This window comes from Salvelinus alpinus, chromosome 6 (genome assembly GCF_045679555.1).
Source record: "Salvelinus alpinus chromosome 6, SLU_Salpinus.1, whole genome shotgun sequence".
Lineage (NCBI taxonomy): Eukaryota > Metazoa > Chordata > Actinopteri > Salmoniformes > Salmonidae > Salvelinus > Salvelinus alpinus.
The window spans coordinates 2,068,474-2,092,068 of NC_092091.1; the positions used below are offsets into that span (position 1 = coordinate 2,068,474).

General features: G+C 48.3%; 1 protein-coding gene across 2 annotated transcripts in view; it reads right to left on the bottom strand.

The window, feature by feature from the left end:
- usp3 (ubiquitin specific peptidase 3) overlaps positions 1 to 23,595 on the bottom strand; it is an 83,608-nt gene that overhangs the window by 33,012 nt on the left and 27,001 nt on the right. For both annotated transcript variants that reach the window (XM_071405122.1, XM_071405123.1), the window contains exons 6-8: positions 10,128 to 10,210; positions 6,232 to 6,345; positions 3,874 to 3,987 (exon numbers count right to left, since the gene is read on the bottom strand). In XM_071405122.1, coding sequence (XP_071261223.1) covers positions 3,874 to 3,987; positions 6,232 to 6,345; positions 10,128 to 10,210 — 311 coding nt within the window. The remainder of the gene's footprint in view (positions 1 to 3,873; positions 3,988 to 6,231; positions 6,346 to 10,127; positions 10,211 to 23,595) is intronic.

The window sequence follows — 23,595 nt, forward strand, 5'->3', positions numbered from 1 at the left end:
AAAATGACACTAACAGATCTATAATAGATGGACTGAAGGTGAGTCACTACAAAATGACACTAACAGATCTATAATAGATGGACTGAAGGTGAGTCACTACAAAATGACACTAACAGATCTATAATAGATGGACTGAAGGTGAGTCACTACAAAATGACACTAACAGATCTATAATAGATGGACTGAAGGTGAGTCAATACAAAATGACACTAACAGATCTATAATAGATGGACTGAAGGTGAGCCTCAACAAAATGACACTAACAGATCTATAATAGATGGACTGAAGGTGAGTCAATACAAAATGACACTAACAGATCTATAATAGATGGACTGAAGGTGAGTCAATACAAAATGACACTAACAGATCTATAATAGATGGACTGAAGGTGCGTCAATACAAAATGACACTAACAGATCTATAATAGATGGACTGAAGGTGCGTCACTACAAAATGACACTAACAGATCTATAATAGATGGACTGAAGGTGAGTCACTACAAAATGACACTAACAGATCTATAATAGATGGACTGAAGGTGCGTCAATACAAAATGACACTAACAGATCTATAATAGATGGACTGAAGGTGCGTCACTACAAAATGACACTAACAGATCTATAATAGATGGACTGAAGGTGAGTCAAAACAAAATGACACTAACAGATCTATAATAGATGGACTGAAGGTGAGTCAATCAATACAAAATGACACTAACAGATCTATAATAGATGGTCTGAAGGTGGATCAATACAAAATGACACTAACAGATCTATAATAGATGAACTGAAGGTGAGCCTCAACAAAATGACACTAACAGATCTATAATAGATGGACTGAAGGTGAGCCTCAACAAAATGACACTAACAGATCTATAATAGATGGTCTGAAGGTGAGTCAATACAAAATGACACTAACAGATCTATAATAGATGGACTGAAGGTGAGCCTCAACAAAATGACACTAACAGATCTATAATAGATGGACTGAAGGTGAGTCAATACAAAATGACACTAACAGATCTATAATAGATGGACTGAAGGTGCGTCACTACAAAATGACACTAACAGATCTATAATAGATGGACTGAAGGTGAGCCTCAACAAAATGACACTAACAGATCTATAATAGATGGACTGAAGGTGAGTCAATACAAAATGACACTAACAGATCTATAATAGATGGACTGAAGGTGAGTCAATACAAAATGACACTAACAGATCTATAATAGATGGACTGAAGGTGAGCCTCAACAAAATGACACTAACAGATCTATAATAGATGGACTGAAGGTGAGTCAATACAAAATGACACTAACAGATCTATAATAGATGGACTGAAGGTGAGCCTCAACAAAATGACACTAACAGATCTATAATAGATGGACTGAAGGTGAGTCACTACAAAATGACACTAACAGATCTATAATAGATGGACTGAAGGTGAGTCAATACAAAATGACACTAACAGATCTATAATAGATGGACTGAAGGTGAGTCAATACAAAATGACACTAACAGATCTATAATAGATGGACTGAAGGTGAGCCTCAACAAAATGACACTAACAGATCTATAATAGATGGACTGAAGGTGAGTCAATACAAAATGACACTAACAGATCTATAATAGATGGACTGAAGGTGAGCCTCAACAAAATGACACTAACAGATCTATAATAGATGGACTGAAGGTGAGTCAATACAAAATGACACTAACAGATCTATAATAGATGGACTGAAGGTGAGCCTCAACAAAATGACACTAACAGATCTATAATAGATGGACTGAAGGTGAGTCAATACAAAATGACACTAACAGATCTATAATAGATGGACTGAAGGTGAGTCAATACAAAATGACACTAACAGATCTATAATAGATGGACTGAAGGTGAGCCTCAACAAAATGACACTAACAGATCTATAATAGATGGACTGAAGGTGAGTCAATACAAAATGACACTAACAGATCTATAATAGATGGACTGAAGGTGAGCCTCAACAAAATGACACTAACAGATCTATAATAGATGGACTGAAGGTGAGTCACTACAAAATGACACTAACAGATCTATAATAGATGGACTGAAGGTGAGTCAATACAAAATGACACTAACAGATCTATAATAGATGGACTGAAGGTGAGTCAATACAAAATGACACTAACAGATCTATAATAGATGGACTGAAGGTGAGCCTCAACAAAATGACACTAACAGATCTATAATAGATGGACTGAAGGTGAGTCAATACAAAATGACACTAACAGATCTATAATAGATGGACTGAAGGTGAGTCAATACAAAATGACACTAACAGATCTATAATAGATGGACTGAAGGTGAGCCTCAACAAAATGACACTAACAGATCTATAATAGATGGACTGAAGGTGAGTCAATACAAAATGACACTAACAGATCTATAATAGATGGACTGAAGGTGAGCCTCAACAAAATGACACTAACAGATCTATAATAGATGGACTGAAGGTGAGCCTCAACAAAATGACACTAACAGATCTATAATAGATGGACTGAAGGTGAGTCAATACAAAATGACACTAACAGATCTATAATAGATGGTCTGAAGGTGAGTCACTACAAAATGACACTAACAGATCTATAATAGATGGTCTGAAGGTGAGTCAATACAAAATGACACTAACAGATCTATAATAGATGGACTGAAGGTGAGCCTCAACAAAATGACACTAACAGATCTATAATAGATGGACTGAAGGTGAGTCAATACAAAATGACACTAACAGATCTATAATAGATGGACTGAAGGTGAGTCAATACAAAATGACACTAACAGATCTATAATAGATGGACTGAAGGTGAGCCTCAACAAAATGACACTAACAGATCTATAATAGATGGACTGAAGGTGAGTCACTACAAAATGACACTAACAGATCTATAATAGATGGACTGAAGGTGAGTCACTACAAAATGACACTAACAGATCTATAATAGATGGACTGAAGGTGAGTCACTACAAAATGACACTAACAGATCTATAATAGATGGACTGAAGGTGAGTCACTACAAAATGACACTAACAGATCTATAATAGATGGACTGAAGGTGAGTCAATACAAAATGACACTAACAGATCTATAATAGATGGACTGAAGGTGAGTCACTACAAAATGACACTAACAGATCTATAATAGATGGACTGAAGGTGAGTCACTACAAAATGACACTAACAGATCTATAATAGATGGACTGAAGGTGAGCCTCAACAAAATGACACTAACAGATCTATAATAGATGGACTGAAGGTGAGTCAATACAAAATGACACTAACAGATCTATAATAGATGGACTGAAGGTGAGTCAATACAAAATGACACTAACAGATCTATAATAGATGGACTGAAGGTGAGTCAATACAAAATGACACTAACAGATCTATAATAGATGGACTGAAGGTGAGCCTCAACAAAATGACACTAACAGATCTATAATAGATGGACTGAAGGTGAGTCAATACAAAATGACACTAACAGATCTATAATAGATGGACTGAAGGTGAGTCAATACAAAATGACACTAACAGATCTATAATAGATGGACTGAAGGTGAGTCAATAGAAAATGACACTAACAGATCTATAATAGATGGTCTGAAGGTGGATCAGGACCTGTTGTTGGTAGCAAATACCACAAGACTGCCACAAAGAGAGAGAAGGCGTGCCGATTTAGGATCAGGACTCCACCTGTCCATTTAATCTGAACAGTTATGATCTGAAATGCCAAACTGATCCTAGATCAGTTGGTTTACGTTATGATCCCGACATTAAATCAGAGGGGAAAAGCCCATGGAGCAGACATTGCTGAAATGACGAGGTCTGTCATAGTACCTGAAGCTGGGCATGATTTTCCAGACAACGTAGAACAAAGAGTCGGGGCTGAAGGCTGTTGGGCCACCCTGCCACAGATAACACAGGGTCTTCCTCAACTCCTCCACCAAGGACCTGGGAAACAGAGACAAACATACAACTACTGTCAATACCAGGAACCTTCAACAGCACAACTCCTTCAGTTAAACATCCTCTGTGCTGCTCACTAACTCTAAACCAATCAGCATATTGTTTTGGTGCAACAGTATGTTCTAAATCAAAGATGAATACACAAAGCAAGAATATGTTAGCTACATTAAAAAGCTAAGATAAAACATGTAGCCAAAAATTATAGGGATCAACTAAGAAACGCTTATCAACACTTCGGTTCCTACCCTGTCACAATAAACCCTCCCTGGCATTTAAATTCTTTGTCATGTCAAACACTGTATTCAAAGTGGCCACTATTATATTCTAACTATAGAATTAGAATAAATCATTATATTTCCATGACTAACAGTATACACCCAAGAGTTTTGCTCTAAATCACAAGTCAAATCTCAAATCCAACATTTGGTTAAAAACAGGCCTATAAATTGTTTGCCCATATTGTGCAGCTCTACATGGCAGTGTATAAAGTATCTCAAATGAGTGCAGGAAATGCAGAAACTGATGAATATAATTTTGGGTTGAAGTTGAACAGTATAAAACAAGGAGAAAGACCCATTGAAATCACTTACAATGTACAGTACCAGTCAAAAGTCTGGACACCTGCTCATAATGTTTGTGTCGAATTGCTCTGCTTTATCTTGGCCAGGTCGCAGTTGCAAATGAGAACGTGTTCTCAACTAGCCTACCTGGTTAAATAAAAAAATAAAATAAAGGTGAAAAAATAAATAATAATAATAAGTTCCCCCTCACTATTTTCTACATTGTAGAACAGTGAAGCCACCAAAACTAGCTTTGCACACTTGGCATTCTCAACCAGATTCATGAGGTAGTCACCTGGAATGCATTTCAATCAACAGGTGTGCCTTGTTAAAAGTTCATTTGTAGAATTTCTTTCCTTCTTAATGCGTTTGAGACAATCAGTTGTGTTGTGACATGGTAGGAGTGGTATACAGAAGATAAGCAAATAAGGCGAAAGACCAAGAAACACGAGAAATGGACATTAGACCAGTGGAAATCTGTCCTTTGGTCTGATGAGTCACATGTTTTATTTTTGGTTCCAACTGCTGTGTCTTTGTGAGACGCAGAGTAGGTGAATGGATGATCTCCGCATGTGTGGTTCCCACCGCGAAGCATGGAGGAGGAGGAGGAGGTGTGATGGTGCTTTGCTGGTGACACTGTTGGGGATTCATTTAGAACTCAAGGCCCACTTAACCAGCATGGCTACCACAGCATTCTGCAGTGATACGCCATCCCATCTGGTTTGTGTTTAGTGGGACTATCATTTGTTTTTCAACAGGATAATGACCAAACACACCTCCAGGCTGTGTAAGGGCTACTTGACCAATAAGGAGAGTGATGGAGGGCTGCATCAGATGACCTGGTCTCCACAAACCCCCCGACCTCAACCCAATTGATATGGTTTGGGATGAGTCTGACCGCAGAGTGAAGGAAGAGCAGCCAACAAGTGCTCAGCATGTGTGGGAACTTCTTCAAGACTGTTGAAAAAGCATTCCAGGTGAAGCTGGTTGAGAGAATGCCAAGTGTGCAAAGCTGTCATCAAGGCAAAGGGTGGCTACTTTGAAGAATCTAAAATATATTTGTTTAACACTTCTTCGCTTACTATATGATTCCATATGTGTTATTTCATAGTTTTGATGTCTTAAATAGGGTGGTAAATTAAATCGCACAAAGAACTATATCCCACCTCGCGCTGCAACACAGCCTGGCTGGGTGCTGAGTGAGAGATTCATTTTTAGAAGGCATAAAAGTTGGTCTAATTTAGTCCAAATTAAAGTCTACTGAAGTGAGACTGTCCTCATGTTTCTTGGCTACTTAGATGTTGTTCACAAGCTAGGTTTCTTTTCAATGTCTGAATATCAACGTCTAGGGAAGAGAACAGTTACTGATCAGACTCACACAGACACATGACTCCGGTGGCCATGTTACCACGGTAACCTCCCGCCCTTAAAGGGGCAGCTGAACATTTGTCTCATCTGTGATATTTTAAAAGAAATGGAGCAATATACCACATGACTTCTTACACGTACTGTTTTAGAAACAAAGCATGCTCAACTGTTATGGTTTTTGGTGTAAATGTTTTATATCGGCTAGTAAAAGAAATCTGTGTGGCTGGTAGATCTGCCACAGTGGCTGGTGGACCAAAAAGTTAGCTTCAGGCCCTGCAAACACACACAAGTAAGACCTTACACACTGGTGTCCCCCTGGCTGCGGGTGTGGTACATCCGTCGCCCTGCAGTCTTCCCGCTCCGCAGCGCCACCGCTGGCAGCTCCATGAAATAACAGCTGAACTGCTGGATGTTGCTGGAATAGAAACAGTTTTTTAACACTCAGCTTCTTTCCCCACCCCCCAGCCTCTTCCTCCCTCCCCACCCAAGCCTCTTTCCCCCTCCCCAGCCTCTTCCCCCCTCCCCACCCAAGCCTATTTCCCCCTCCCCAGCCTCTTCCCCCCTCCCCACCCAAGCCTCTCCCCCCCCCCCCAGCCTCTTCCCCCCTCCCCACCCAAGCCTCTTTCCCCAGCCCCCAGTCTCTTTCCCACCCCCCAGCCTCTTCCCCCTCCCCCCCCAAGCCTCTTTCCCCAGCCCCCAGTCTCTTTCCCACCCCCCAGCCTCTTCCCCCCTCCCCACCCCAGCCTCTTCCCCCCTCCCCACCCCAGCCTCTTTCCCCACCCCCCAGCCTCTTCCCCCCCCTCCCCACCCAAGCCTCTTTCCCCAGCCCCCAGTCTCTTTCCCCACCCCAGTCTCTTTCCCCACCCCCCAGCCTCTTTCCCCACCCCCCAGCCTCTTTCCCCACCCCCCAGCCTCTTCCCCCCTCCCCACCCCAGCCTCTTCCCCCCTCCCCACCCCAGCCTCTTTCCCCAGCCCCCAGCCTCTTTCCCCAGCCCCCAGCCTCTTCCCCCCTCCCCACCCCAGCCTCTTTCCTCACCCAAGCCTCTTTCCCCACCCCCAGCCTCTTTCCCCACCAGAGGCTGGCTCTGACTACAGACCACTGAGCCAGTGGCTGGCCATGACTACAGACCACTGAGCCAGTGGCTGGCCATGACTACAGACCACTGAGCCAGTGGCTGGCCATGACTACAGACCACTGAGCCAGACAGTAGGGCCATGACTACAGACCACTGAGCCAGACAGTAGGCCCTGACTACAGACCACTGAGCCAGACAGTAGGCCCTGACTACAGACCACTGAGCCAGACAGCTAGGCCATGACTACAGACCACTGAGCCAGACAGTAGGCCATGACTACAGACCACTGAGCCAGACAGTGGGCCATGACTACAGGCCACTGAGCCAGACAGTAGGCCATGACTACAGGCCACTGAGCCAGACAGTAGGCCATGACTACAGGCCACTGAGCCAGACAGTAGGCCATGACTACAGGCCACTGAGCCAGACAGTAGGCCATGACTACAGGCCACTGAGCCAGACAGTAGGCCATGACTACAGGCCACTGAGCCAGACAGTAGGCCATGACTACAGGCCACTGAGCCAGACAGTAGGCCATGACTACAGGCCACTGAGCCAGACAGTAGGCCCTGACTACAGGCCACTGAGCCAGACAGTGGGCCCTGACTACAGGCCACTGAGCCAGACAGTGGGCCCTGACTACAGACCACTGAGCCAGACAGTGGGCCCTGACTACAGACCACTGAGCCAGACAGTAGGCCCTGACTACAGACCACTGAGCCAGACAGTGGGCCCTGACTACTAACCACTGAGCCAGACAGTGGGCCCTGACTACAGACCACTGAGCCAGACAGTGGGCCCTGACTACAGACCACTGAGCCAGACAGTGGGCCCTGACTACAGACCACTGAGCCAGACAGTAGGCCATGACTACAGACCACTGAGCCAGACAGTAGGCCATGACTACAGACCACTGAGCCAGACAGTAGGCCATGACTACAGACCACTGAGCCAGACAGTAGGCCATGACTACAGACCACTGAGCCAGACAGTAGGCCATGACTACAGACCACTGAGCCAGACAGTAGGCCATGACTACAGACCACTGAGCCAGACAGTAGGCCATGACTACAGGCCACTGAGCCAGACAGTAGGCCATGACTACAGGCCACTGAGCCAGACAGTAGGCCATGACTACAGACCACTGAGCCAGACAGTAGGCCATGACTACAGACCACTGAGCCAGACAGTAGGTCCATGACTACAGACCACTGAGCCAGACAGTAGGCCATGACTACAGGCCACTGAGCCAGACAGTAGGCCATGACTACAGGCCACTGAGCCAGACAGTAGGCCATGACTACAGGCCACTGAGCCAGACAGTAGGCCATGACTACAGACCACTGAGCCAGACAGTAGGCCATGACTACAGGCCACTGAGCCAGACAGTAGGCCATGACTACAGGCCACTGAGCCAGACAGTAGGCCCTGACTACAGACCACTGAGCCAGACAGTAGGCCCTGACTACAGACCACTGAGCCAGACAGTAGGCCCTGACTACAGACCACTGAGCCAGACAGTAGGCCATGACTACAGGCCACTGAGCCAGACAGTAGGCCCTGACTACAGACCACTGAGCCAGACAGTGGGCCCTGACTACAGACCACTGAGCCAGACAGTGGGCCCTGACTACAGACCACTGAGCCAGACAGTAGGCCATGACTACAGGCCACTGAGCCAGACAGTGGGCCATGACTACAGGCCACTGAGCCAGACAGTAGGCCATGACTACAGGCCACTGAGCCAGACAGTAGGCCATGACTACAGACCACTGAGCCAGACAGTAGGCCATGACTACAGACCACTGAGCCAGACAGTAGGCCATGACTACAGGCCACTGAGCCAGACAGTAGGCCATGACTACAGGCCACTGAGCCAGACAGTAGGCCATGACTACAGGCCACTGAGCCAGACAGTAGGCCATGACTACAGACCACTGAGCCAGACAGTAGGCCATGACTACAGGCCACTGAGCCAGACAGTAGGCCATGACTACAGGCCACTGAGCCAGACAGTAGGCCATGACTACAGGCCACTGAGCCAGACAGTAGGCCATGACTACAGGCCACTGAGCCAGACAGTAGGCCATGACTACAGGCCACTGAGCCAGACAGTAGGCCATGACTACAGGCCACTGAGCCAGACAGTAGGCCCTGACTACAGGCCACTGAGCCAGACAGTAGGCCCTGACTACAGACCACTGAGCCAGACAGTAGGCCCTGACTACAGACCACTGAGCCAGACAGTAGGCCCTGACTACAGACCACTGAGCCAGACAGTAGGCCATGACTACAGACCACTGAGCCAGACAGTAGGCCCTGACTACAGACCACTGAGCCAGACAGTAGGCCATGACTACAGACCACTGAGCCAGACAGTAGGCCATGACTACAGACCACTGAGCCAGACAGTAGGCCCTGACTACAGACCACTGAGCCAGACAGTAGGCCCTGACTACAGACCACTGAACCAGACAGTAGGCCATGACTACAGACCACTGAGCCAGACAGTAGGCCATGACTACAGACCACTGAGCCAGACAGTAGGCCATGACTACAGACCACTGAGCCAGACAGTAGGCCCTGACTACAGACCACTGAACCAGACAGTGGGCCCTGACTACAGACCACTGAGCCAGACAGTAGGCCCTGACTACAGACCACTGAGCCAGACAGTAGGCCATGACTACAGACAACTGAGCCAGACAGTAGGCCCTGACTACAGACCACTGAGCCAGACAGTAGGCCATGACTACAGACCACTGAGCCAGACAGTAGGCCCTGACTACAGACCACTGAGCCAGACAGTAGGCCATGACTACAGACCACTGAGCCAGACAGTAGGCCCTGACTACAGACCACTGAGCCAGACAGTGGGCCCTGACTACAGACCACTGAGCCAGACAGTAGGCCCTGACTACAGACCACTGAGCCAGACAGTAGGCCCTGACTACAGACCACTGAGCCAGACAGTAGGCCACCCACACAAGAGGCCATATTGAGGCCAGAACCAGAGCCTTAAGCCACACAGATCACCTGAGTTCCAAGGGACCATAATGGGCCTTGGCTCACCTGAGAGACTTACCTAAGCCTAACCACAACTCAGCCATGAGGGACTTACCTGAGAGACTGCAGGATGGCGTTCATAAAGCATGTGTTGCCTAGGTTACGTAATCCCATGGCAGAGAGAGCGGAGGCCCCACCCTGAGAGGAAGGAGAGAGAGAGAGAGACCATAGCTGAGCCATTATGAAGCAGCAGTGCACACAGACAGGGTAACTGCCATTAGATTAGATTAATTAGATAGATTAATCTATTACAAGTGTTACAGAAGTTGGGGCAAGCAGTCTGGGGTCTACAGCCTACACCAGCTAGACTGTGTTTAGAGAACAGTCAGGCTGGGGTCTACAGTCTACACCACTGTGTTTAGAGAACCATCAGTCTGGGGTCTACAGCCTACACCAGCTAGACTGTGTTTAGAGAACAGTCAGTCTGGGGGCTACAGCCTACACCAGCTAGACTGTGTTTAGAGAACAGTCAGTCTGGGGTCTACAGCCTACACCACTGTGTTTAGAGAACAGTCAGTCTGGGGGCTACAGCCTACACCAGCTAGACTGTGTTTAGAGAACAGTCAGTCTGGGGTCTACAGCCTACACCACTGTGTTTAGAGAACAGTCAGTCTGGGGGCTACAGCCTACACCAGCTAGACTGTGTTTAGAGAACAGTCAGTCTGGGGGCTACAGCCTACACCAGCTAGACTGTGTTTAGAGAACAGTCAGTCTGGGGTCTACAGTCTACACCACTGTGTTTAGAGAACAGTCAGTCTGGGGTCTACAGTCTACACCAGCTAGACTGTGTTTAGAGAACAGTCAGTCTGGGGTCTACAGCCTACACCACTGTGTTTAGAGAACAGTCAGTCTGGGGTCTACAGTCTACACCAGCTAGACTGTGTTTAGAGAACAGTCAGTCTGGGGTCTACAGTCTACACCAGCTAGACTGTGTTTAGAGAACAGTCAGTCTGGGGTCTACAGCCTACACCAGCTAGACTGTGTTTAGAGAACAGTCAGTCTGGGGTCTACAGTCTACACCAGCTAGACTGTGTTTAGAGAACAGTCAGTCTGGGGTCTACAGTCTACACCACTGTGTTTAGAGAACAGTCAGTCTGGGGTCTACAGCCTACACCAGCTAGACTGTGTTTAGAGAACAGTCAGTCTGGGGTCTACAGCCTACACCACTGTGTTTAGAGAACAGTCAGTCTGGGGTCTACAGCCTACACCAGCTAGACTGTGTTTAGAGAACAGTCAGTCTGGGGTCTACAGTCTACACCAGCTAGACTGTGTTTAGAGAACAGTCAGTCTGGGGTCTACAGCCTACACCAGCTAGACTGTGTTTAGAGAACAGTCAGTCTGGGGTCTACAGCCTACACCACTGTGTTTAGAGAACAGTCAGTCTGGGGTCTACAGCCTACACCAGCTAGACTGTGTTTAGAGAACAGTCAGTCTGGGGTCTACAGCCTACACCACTGTGTTTAGAGAACAGTCAGTCTGGGGTCTACAGCCTAAAACCAGCTAGACTGTGTTTAGAGAACAGTCAGTCTGGGGTCTACAGCCTACACCACTGTGTTTAGAGAACAGTCAGTCTGGGGGCTACAGCCTACACCACTGTGTTTAGAGAACAGTCAGTCTGGGGTCTACAGCCTACACCAGCTAGACTGTGTTTAGAGAACAGTCAGTCTGGGGTCTACAGCCTACACCAGCTAGACTGTGTTTAGAGAACAGTCAGTCTGGGGTCTACAGCCTACACCAGCTAGACTGTGTTTAGAGAACAGTCAGTCTGGGGTCTACAGCCTACACCAGCTAGACTGTGTTTAGAGAACAGTCAGTCTGGGGTCTACAGCCTACACCAGCTAGACTGTGTTTAGAGAACAGTCAGTCTGGGGTCTACAGCCTACACCACTGTGTTTAGAGAACAGTCAGTCTGGGGGCTACAGCCTACACCAGCTAGACTGTGTTTAGAGAACAGCCAGTCTGGGGTCTACAGTCTACACCACTGTGTTTAGAGAACAGTCAGTCTGGGGTCTACAGTCTACAACCAGCTAGACTGTGTTTAGAGAACAGTCAGTCTGGGGTCTACAGCCTACACCACTGTGTTTAGAGAACAGTCAGTCTGGGGTCTACAGTCTACACCAGCTAGACTGTGTTTAGAGAACAGTCAGTCTGGGGTCTACAGTCTACACCAGCTAGACTGTGTTTAGAGAACAGTCAGTCTGGGGTCTACAGCCTACACCAGCTAGACTGTGTTTAGAGAACAGTCAGTCTGGGGTCTACAGTCTACACCAGCTAGACTGTGTTTAGAGAACAGTCAGTCTGGGGTCTACAGTCTACACCACTGGTGTTTAGAGAACAGTCAGTCTGGGGTCTACAGCCTACACCAGCTAGACTGTGTTTAGAGAACAGTCAGTCTGGGGTCTACAGCCTACACCACTGTGTTTAGAGAACAGTCAGTCTGGGGTCTACAGCCTACACCAGCTAGACTGTGTTTAGAGAACAGTCAGTCTGGGGTCTACAGTCTACACCAGCTAGACTGTGTTTAGAGAACAGTCAGTCTGGGGTCTACAGCCTACACCAGCTAGACTGTGTTTAGAGAACAGTCAGTCTGGGGTCTACAGCCTACACCACTGTGTTTAGAGAACAGTCAGTCTGGGGTCTACAGCCTACACCAGCTAGACTGTGTTTAGAGAACAGTCAGTCTGGGGTCTACAGCCTACACCACTGTGTTTAGAGAACAGTCAGTCTGGGGTCTACAGCCTAAAACCAGCTAGACTGTGTTTAGAGAACAGTCAGTCTGGGGTCTACAGCCTACACCACTGTGTTTAGAGAACAGTCAGTCTGGGGGCTACAGCCTACACCACTGTGTTTAGAGAACAGTCAGTCTGGGGTCTACAGCCTACACCAGCTAGACTGTGTTTAGAGAACAGTCAGTCTGGGGTCTACAGCCTACACCAGCTAGACTGTGTTTAGAGAACAGTCAGTCTGGGGTCTACAGCCTACACCAGCTAGACTGTGTTTAGAGAACAGTCAGTCTGGGGTCTACAGCCTACACCAGCTAGACTGTGTTTAGAGAACAGTCAGTCTGGGGTCTACAGCCTACACCACTGTGTTTAGAGAACAGTCAGTCTGGGGTCTACAGCCTACACCACTGTGTTTAGAGAACAGTCAGTCTGGGGGCTACAGCCTACACCAGCTAGACTGTGTTTAGAGAACAGCCAGTCTGGGGTCTACAGCCTACACCAGCTAGACTGTGTTTAGAGAACAGTCAGTCTGGGGTCTACAGTCTACACCAGCTAGACTGTGTTTAGAGAACAGTCAGTCTGGGGTCTACAGTCTACACCAGCTAGACTGTGTTTAGAGAACAGTCAGTCTGGGGTCTACAGCCTACACCACTGTGTTTAGAGAACAGTCAGTCTGGGGTCTACAGCCTACACCAGCTAGACTGTGTTTAGAGAACAGTCAGTCTGGGGTCTACAGCCTACACCACTGTGTTTAGAGAACAGTCAGTCTGGGGTCTACAGCCTAAAACCAGCTAGACTGTGTTTAGAGAACAGTCAGTCTGGGGTCTACAGCCTACACCACTGTGTTTAGAGAACAGTCAGTCTGGGGGCTACAGCCTACACCACTGTGTTTAGAGAACAGTCAGTCTGGGGTCTACAGCCTACACCAGCTAGACTGTGTTTAGAGAACAGTCAGTCTGGGGTCTACAGTCTACACCAGCTAGACTGTGTTTAGAGAACAGTCAGTCTGGGGTCTACAGCCTACACCAGCTAGACTGTGTTTAGAGAACAGTCAGTCTGGGGGCTACAGCCTACACCACTGTGTTTAGAGAACAGTCAGTCTGGGGTCTACAGCCTACACCAGCTAGACTGTGTTTAGAGAACAGTCAGTCTGGGGGCTACAGCCTACACCAGCTAGACTGTGTTTAGAGAACAGTCAGTCTGGGGTCTACAGTCTACACCAGCTAGACTGTGTTTAGAGAACAGTCAGTCTGGGGGCTACAGCCTACACCACTGTGTTTAGAGAACAGTCAGTCTGGGGTCTACAGCCTACACCACTGTGTTTAGAGAACAGTCAGTCTGGGGTCTACAGTCTACACCAGCTAGACTGTGTTTAGAGAACAGTCAGTCTGGGGTCTACAGCCTACACCACTGTGTTTAGAGAACAGTCAGTCTGGGGTCTACAGCCTACACCAGCTAGACTGTGTTTAGAGAACAGTCAATCTGGGGTCTACAGCCTACACCACTGTGTTTAGAGAACAGTCAGTCTGGGGTCTACAGCCTACACCAGCTAGACTGTGTTTAGAGAACAGTCAGTCTGGGGTCTACAGCCTACACCAGCTAGACTGTGTTTAGAGAACAGTCAGTCTGGGGACTACAGCCTACACCAGCTAGACTGTGTTTAGAGAACAGTCAGTCTGGGGTCTACAGCCTACACCAGCTAGACTGTGTTTAGAGAACAGTCAGTCTGGGGTCTACAGCCTACACCAGCTAGACTGTGTTTAGAGAACAGTCAGTCTGGGGTCTACAGTCTACACCAGCTAGACTGTGTTTAGAGAACAGTCAGTCTGGGGTCTACAGTCTACACCAGCTAGACTGTGTTTAGAGAACAGTCAGTCTGGGGTCTACAGCCTACACCAGCTAGACTGTGTTTAGAGAACAGTCAGTCTGGGGGCTACAGCCTACACCACTGTGTTTAGAGAACAGTCAGTCTGGGGTCTACAGCCTACACCACTGTGTTTAGAGAACAGTCAGTCTGGGGGCTACAGCCTACACCACTGTGTTTAGAGAACAGTCAGTCTGGGGTCTAAAGCCTACACCAGCTAGACTGTGTTTAGAGAACAGTCAGTCTGGGGGCTACAGCCTACACCAGCTAGACTGTGTTTAGAGAACAGTCAGTCTGGGGTCTACAGTCTACACCAGCTAGACTGTGTTTAGAGAACAGTCAGTCTGGGGGCTACAGCCTACACCACTGTGTTTAGAGAACAGTCAGTCTGGGGTCTACAGCCTACACCACTGTGTTTAGAGAACAGTCAGTCTGGGGTCTACAGTCTACACCAGCTAGACTGTGTTTAGAGAACAGTCAGTCTGGGGTCTACAGCCTACACCACTGTGTTTAGAGAACAGTCAGTCTGGGGTCTACAGCCTACACCAGCTAGACTGTGTTTAGAGAACAGTCAGTCTGGGGGCTACAGCCTACACCAGCTAGACTGTGTTTAGAGAACAGTCAGTCTGGGGTCTACAGCCTACACCACTGTGTTTAGAGAACAGTCAGTCTGGGGGCTACAGCCTACACCAGCTAGACTGTGTTTAGAGAACAGTCAGTCTGGGGTCTACAGCCTACACCACTGTGTTTAGAGAACAGTCAGTCTGGGTTCTACAGCCTACACCAGCTAGACTGTGTTTAGAGAACAGTCAGTCTGGGGTCTACAGCCTACACCAGCTAGACTGTGTTTAGAGAACAGTCAGTCTGGGGTCTACAGCCTACACCAGCTAGACTGTGTTTAGAGAACAGTCAGTCTGGGGTCTACAGCCTACACCACTGTGTTTAGAGAACAGTCAGTCTGGGGTCTACAGCCTACACCAGCTAGACTGTGTTTAGAGAACAGTCAGTCTGGGGTCTACAGCCTACACCAGCTAGACTGTGTTTAGAGAACAGTCAGTCTGGGGTCTACAGCCTACACCACTGTGTTTAGAGAACAGTCAGTCTGGGGTCTACAGTCTACACCAGCTAGACTGTGTTAAGATAACAGTCAGTCTGGGGTCTACAGCCTACACCAGCTAGACTGTGTTTAGAGAACAGTCAGGCTGGGGTCTACAGCCTACACCAGCTAGACTGTGTTTAGAGAACAGTCAGTCTGGGGTCTACAGCCTACACCACTGTGTTTAGGGAACAGTCAGTCTGGGGTCTACAGTCTACACCAGCTAGACTGTGTTTAGAGAACAGTCAGTCTGGGGTCTACAGTCTACACCAGCTAGACTGTGTTTAGAGAACAGTCAGTCTGGGGTCTACAGCCTACACCAGCTGGACTGTGTTTAGAGAACAGTCAGTCTGGGGTCTACAGCCTACACCACTGTGTTTAGAGAACAGTCAGTCTGGGGTCTACAGCCTACACCAGCTAGACTGTGTTTAGAGAACAGTCAGTCTGGGGGCTACAGCCTACACCAGCTAGACTGTGTTTAGAGAACAGTCAGTCTGGGGTCTACAGCCTACACCAGCTAGACTGTGTTTAGAGAACAGTCAGTCTGGGGCCTACAGCCTACACCACTGTGTTTAGAGAACAGTCAGTCTGGGGGCTACAGCCTACACCACTGTGTTTAGAGAACAGTCAGTCTGGGGTCTACAGCCTACACCAGCTAGACTGTGTTTAGAGAACAGTCAGTCTGGGGTCTACAGTCTACACCAGCTAGACTGTGTTTAGAGAACAGTCAGTCTGGGGTCTACAGCCTACACCAGCTAGACTGTGTTTAGAGAACAGTCAGTCTGGGGTCTACAGTCTACACCAGCTAGACTGTGTTTAGAGAACAGTCAGTCTGGGGTCTACAGTCTACACCAGCTAGACTGTGTTTAGAGAACAGTCAGTCTGGGGTCTACAGTCTACACCAGCTAGACTGTGTTTAGAGAACAGTCAGTCTGGGGTCTACAGCCTACACCAGCTAGACTGTGTTTAGAGAACAGTCAGTCTGGGGTCTACAGTCTACACCAACTAGACTGTGTTTAGAGAACAGTCAGTCTGGGGTCTACAGTCTACACCAGCTAGACTGTGTTTAGAGAACAGTCAGTCTGGGGTCTACAGCCTACACCACTGTGTTTAGAGAACAGTCAGTCTGGGGGCTACAGCCTACACCACTGTGTTTAGAGAACAGTCAGTCTGGGGTCTACAGCCTACACCAGCTAGACTGTGTTTAGAGAACAGTCAGTCTGGGGCCTACAGCCTACACCACTGTGTTTAGAGAACAGTCAGTCTGGGGTCTACAGCCTACACCAGCTAGACTGTGTTTAGAGAACAGTCAGTCTGGGGTCTACAGCCTACACCAGCTAGACTGTGTTTAGAGAACAGTCAGTCTGGGGTCTACAGCCTACACCACTGTGTTTAGAGAACAGTCAGTCTGGGGTCTACAGTCTACAGCCTACACCACTGTGTTTAGAGAACAGTCAGTCTGGGGTCTACAGTCTACACCAGCTAGACTGTGTTTAGAGAACAGTCAGTCTGGGGTCTACAGCCTACACCAGCTAGACTGTGTTTAGAGAACAGTCAGTCTGGGGTCTACAGCCTACACCACTGTGTTTAGAGAACAGTCAGTCTGGGGTCTACAGCCTACACCAGCTAGACTGTGTTTAGAGAACAGTCAGTCTGGGGTCTACAGCCTACACCAGCTAGACTGTGTTTAGAGAACAGTCAGTCTGGGGTCTACAGCCTACACCACTGTGTTTAGAGAACAGTCAGTCTGGGGTCTACAGCCTACACCACTGTGTTTAGAGAACAGTCAGTCTGGGGTCTACAGTCTACACCAGCTAGACTGTGTTTAGAGAACAGTCAGTCTGGGGTCTACAGCCTACACCACTGTGTTTAGAGAACAGTCAGTCTGGGGGCTACAGTCTACACCAGCTAGACTGTGTTTAGAGAACAGTCAGTCAGTCTGGGGGCTACAGCCTACACCACTGTGTTTAGAGAACAGTCAGTCTGGGGTCTACAGCCTACACCAGCTAGACTGTGTTTAGAGAACAGTCAGTCTGGGGTCTACAGCCTACACCACTGTGTTTAGAGAACAGTCAGTCTGGGGTCTACAGCCTACACCACCGTGTTTAGAGAACAGTCAGTCTGGGGTCTACAGCCTACACCAGCTAGACTGTGTTTAGAGAACAGTCAGTCTGGGGTCTACAGCCTACACCACTGTGTTTAGAGAACAGTCAGTCTGGGGTCTACAGCCTACACCACTGTGTTTAGAGAACAGTCAGTCTGGGGTCTACAGCCTACACCAGCTAGACTGTGTTTAGAGAACAGTCAGTCTGGGGTCTACAGCCTACACCAGCTAGACTGTGTTTAGAGAACAGTCAGTCTGGGGTCTACAGCCTACACCACTGTGTTTAGAGAACAGTCAGTCTGGGGTCTACAGCCTACACCACCGTGTTTAGAGAACAGTCAGTCTGGGGTCTACAGCCTACACCAGCTAGACTGTGTTTAGAGAACAGTCAGTCTGGGGTCTACAGCCTACACCACTGTGTTTAGAGAACAGTCAGTCTGGGGTCTACAGCCTACACCACTGTGTTTAGAGAACAGTCAGTCTGGGGTCTACAGCCTACACCAGCTAGACTGTGTTTAGAGAACAGTCAGTCTGGGGTCTACAGCCTACACCAGCTAGACTGTGTTTAGAGAACAGTCAGTCTGGGGTCTACAGCCTACACCACTGTGTTTAGAGAACAGTCAGTCTGGGGTCTACAGTCTACACCAGCTAGACTGTGTTTAGAGAACAGTCAGTCTGGGGTCTACAGCCTACACCACTGTGTTTAGAGAACAGTCAGTCTGGGGGCTACAGCCTACACCAGCTAGACTGTGTTTAGAGAACAGTCAGTCAGTCTGGGGGCTACAGCCTACACCACTGTGTTTAGAGAACAGTCAGTCTGGGGGCTATAGCCTACACCACTGTGTTTAGAGAACAGTCAGTCTGGGGTCTACAGCCTACACCAGCTAGACTGTGTTTAGAGAACAGTCAGTCTGGGGTCTACAGCCTACACCACTGTGTTTAGAGAACAGTCAGTCTGGGGTCTACAGCCTACACCACTGTGTTTAGAGAACAGTCAGTCTGGGGTCTACAGCCTACACCAGCTAGACTGTGTTTAGAGAACAGTCAGTCTGGGGTCTACAGCCTACACCAGCTAGACTGTGTTTAGAGAACAGTCAGTCTGGGGTCTACAGCCTACACCAGCTAGACTGTGTTTAGAGAACAGTCAGTCTGGGGGCTACAGCCTACACCACTGTGTTTAGAGAACAGTCAGTCTGGGGGCTACAGCCTACACCAGCTAGACCGTGTTTAGAGAACAGTCAGTCTGGGGTCTACAGCCTACACCAGCTAGACTGTGTTTAGAGAACAGTCAGTCTGGGGGCTACAGCCTACACCACTGTGTTTAGAGAACAGTCAGTCTGGGGTCTACAGTCTACACCAGCTAGACTGTGTTTAGAGAACAGTCAGTCTGGGGTCTACAGTCTACACCAGCTAGACTGTGTTTAGAGAACAGTCAGTCTGGGGTCTACAGCCTACACCAGCTACACTGTGTTTAGAGAACAGTCAGTCTGGGGTCTACAGCCTACACCACTGTGTTTAGAGAACAGTCAGTCTGGGGTCTACAGCCTACACCAGCTAGACTGTGTTTAGAGAACAGTCAGTCTGGGGGCTACAGCCTACACCAGCTAGACTGTGTTTAGAGAACAGTCAGTCTGGGGTCTACAGCCTACACCAGCTAGACTGTGTTTAGAGAACAGTCAGTCTGGGGTCTACAGCCTACACCAGCTAGACTGTGTTTAGAGAACAGTCAGTCTGGGGTCTACAGCCTACACCAGCTAGACTGTGTTTAGAGAACAGTCAGTCTGGGGTCTACAGCCTACACCACTGTGTTTAGAGAACAGTCAGTCTGGGGGCTACAGCCTACACCAGCTAGACTGTGTTTAGAGAACAGTCAGTCTGGGGTCTACAGTCTACACCAGCTAGACTGTGTTTAGAGAACAGTCAGTCTGGGGTCTACAGTCTACACCAGCTAGACTGTGTTTAGAGAACAGTCAGTCTGGGGTCTACAGCCTACACAAGCTAGACTGTGTTTAGAGAACAGTCAGTCTGGGGTCTACAGCCTACACCAGCTAGACTGTGTTTAGAGAACAGTCAGTCTGGGGTCTACAGCCTACACCAGCTAGACTGTGTTTAGAGAACAGTCAGTCTGGGGTCTACAGCCTACACCACTGTGTTTAGAGAACAGTCAGTCTGGGGGCTACAGCCTACACCAGCTAGACTGTGTTTAGAGAACAGTCAGTCTGGGGTCTACAGCCTACACCACCTAGACTGTGTTTAGAGAACAGTCAGTCTGGGGCCTACAGCCTACACCACTGTGTTTAGAGAACAGTCAGTCTGGGGTCTACAGCCTACACCAGCTAGACTGTGTTTAGAGAACAGTCAGTCTGGGGTCTACAGCCTACACCAGCTAGACTGTGTTTAGAGAACAGTCAGTCTGGGGTCTACAGCCTACACCAGCTAGACTGTGTTTAGAGAACAGTCAGTCTGGGGTCTACAGCCTACACCACTGTGTTTAGAGAACAGTCAGTCTGGGGTCTACAGCCTACACCACTGTGTTTAGAGAACAGTCAGTCTGGGGTCTACAGCCTACACCACTGTGTTTAGAGAACAGTCAGTCTGGGGTCTACAGCCTACACCACCGTGTTTAGAGAACAGTCAGTCTGGGGTCTACAGCCTACACCAGCTAGACTGTGTTTAGAGAACAGTCAGTCTGGGGTCTACAGCCTACACCAGCTAGACTGTGTTTAGAGAACAGTCAGTCTGGGGTCTACAGCCTACACCACTGTGTTTAGAGAACAGTCAGTCTGGGGTCTACAGCCTACACCACTGTGTTTAGAGAACAGTCAGTCTGGGGTCTACAGCCTACACCAGCTAGACTGTGTTTAGAGAACAGTCAGTCTGGGGTCTACAGCCTACACCAGCTAGACTGTGTTTAGAGAACAGTCAGTCTGGGGTCTACAGCCTACACCACTGTGTTTAGAGAACAGTCAGTCTGGGGTCTACAGTCTACACCAGCTAGACTGTGTTTAGAGAACAGTCAGTCTGGGGTCTACAGCCTACACCACTGTGTTTAGAGAACAGTCAGTCTGGGGGCTACAGCCTACACCAGCTAGACTGTGTTTAGAGAACAGTCAGTCAGTCTGGGGGCTACAGCCTACACCACTGTGTTTAGAGAACAGTCAGTCTGGGGGCTATAGCCTACACCACTGTGTTTAGAGAACAGTCAGTCTGGGGTCTACAGCCTACACCAGCTAGACTGTGTTTAGAGAACAGTCAGTCTGGGGTCTACAGCCTACACCACTGTGTTTAGAGAACAGTCAGTCTGGGGTCTACAGCCTACACCACTGTGTTTAGGGAACAGTCAGTCTGGGGTCTACAGCCTACACCAGCTAGACTGTGTTTAGAGAACAGTCAGTCTGGGGTCTACAGCCTACAACAGCTAGACTGTGTTTAGAGAACAGTCAGTCTGGGGTCTACAGCCTACACCAGCTAGACTGTGTTTAGAGAACAGTCAGTCTGGGGGCTACAGCCTACACCACTGTGTTTAGAGAACAGTCAGTCTGGGGTCTACAGCCTACACCAGCTAGACTGTGTTTAGAGAACAGTCAGTCTGGGGGCTACAGCCTACACCAGCTAGACCGTGTTTAGAGAACAGTCAGTCTGGGGTCTACAGCCTACACCAGCTAGACTGTGTTTAGAGAACAGTCAGTCTGGGGGCTACAGCCTACACCACTGTGTTTAGAGAACAGTCAGTCTGGGGTCTACAGTCTACACCAGCTAGACTGTGTTTAGAGAACAGTCAGTCTGGGGTCTACAGTCTACACCAGCTAGACTGTGTTTAGAGAACAGTCAGTCTGGGGTCTACAGCCTACACCAGCTACACTGTGTTTAGAGAACAGTCAGTCTGGGGTCTACAGCCTACACCACTGTGTTTAGAGAACAGTCAGTCTGGGGTCTACAGCCTACACCAGCTAGACTGTGTTTAGAGAACAGTCAGTCTGGGGGCTACAGCCTACACCAGCTAGACTGTGTTTAGAGAACAGTCAGTCTGGGGTCTACAGCCTACACCAGCTAGACTGTGTTTAGAGAACAGTCAGTCTGGGGTCTACAGCCTACACCAGCTAGACTGTGTTTAGAGAACAGTCAGTCTGGGGTCTACAGCCTACACCAGCTAGACTGTGTTTAGAGAACAGTCAGTCTGGGGTCTACAGCCTACACCACTGTGTTTAGAGAACAGTCAGTCTGGGGGCTACAGCCTACACCAGCTAGACTGTGTTTAGAGAACAGTCAGTCTGGGGTCTACAGCCTACACAAGCTAGACTGTGTTTAGAGAACAGTCAGTCTGGGGTCTACAGCCTACACCAGCTAGACTGTGTTTAGAGAACAGTCAGTCTGGGGTCTACAGCCTACACCAGCTAGACTGTGTTTAGAGAACAGTCAGTCTGGGGTCTACAGCCTACACCACTGTGTTTAGAGAACAGTCAGTCTGGGGGCTACAGCCTACACCAGCTAGACTGTGTTTAGAGAACAGTCAGTCTGGGGTCTACAGCCTACACCACCTAGACTGTGTTTAGAGAACAGTCAGTCTGGGGCCTACAGCCTACACCACTGTGTTTAGAGAACAGTCAGTCTGGGGTCTACAGCCTACACCAGCTAGACTGTGTTTAGAGAACAGTCAGTCTGGGGTCTACAGCCTACACCAGCTAGACTGTGTTTAGAGAACAGTCAGTCTGGGGTCTACAGCCTACACCAGCTAGACTGTGTTTAGAGAACAGTCAGTCTGGGGTCTACAGCCTACACCACTGTGTTTAGAGAACAGTCAGTCTGGGGTCTACAGCCTACACCACTGTGTTTAGAGAACAGTCAGTCTGGGGTCTACAGCCTACACCACTGTGTTTAGAGAACAGTCAGTCTGGGGTCTACAGCCTACACCAGCTAGACTGTGTTTAGAGAACAGTCAGTCTGGGGTCTACACCAGCTAGACTGTGTTTAGAGAACAGTCAGTCTGGGGTCTACAGCCTACACCAGCTAGACTGTGTTTAGAGAACAGTCAGTCTGGGGTCTACAGCCTACACCACTGTGTTTAGAGAACAGTCAGTCTGGGGTCTACAGCCTACACCACTGTGTTTAGGGAACAGTCAGTCTGGGGTCTACAGCCTACACCAGCTAGACTGTGTTTAGAGAACAGTCAGTCTGGGGTCTACAGCCTACAACAGCTAGACTGTGTTTAGAGAACAGTCAGTCTGGGGTCTACAGCCTACACCAGCTAGACTGTGTTTAGAGAACAGTCAGTCTGGGGGCTACAGCCTACACCACTGTGTTTAGAGAACAGTCAGTCTGGGGTCTACAGCCTACACCAGCTAGACTGTGTTTAGAGAACAGTCAGTCTGGGGGCTACAGCCTACACCAGCTAGACCGTGTTTAGAGAACAGTCAGTCTGGGGTCTACAGCCTACACCAGCTAGACTGTGTTTAGAGAACAGTCAGTCTGGGGGCTACAGCCTACACCACTGTGTTTAGAGAACAGTCAGTCTGGGGTCTACAGTCTACACCAGCTAGACTGTGTTTAGAGAACAGTCAGTCTGGGGTCTACAGTCTACACCAGCTAGACTGTGTTTAGAGAACAGTCAGTCTGGGGTCTACAGCCTACACCAGCTACACTGTGTTTAGAGAACAGTCAGTCTGGGGTCTACAGCCTACACCACTGTGTTTAGAGAACAGTCAGTCTGGGGTCTACAGCCTACACCAGCTAGACTGT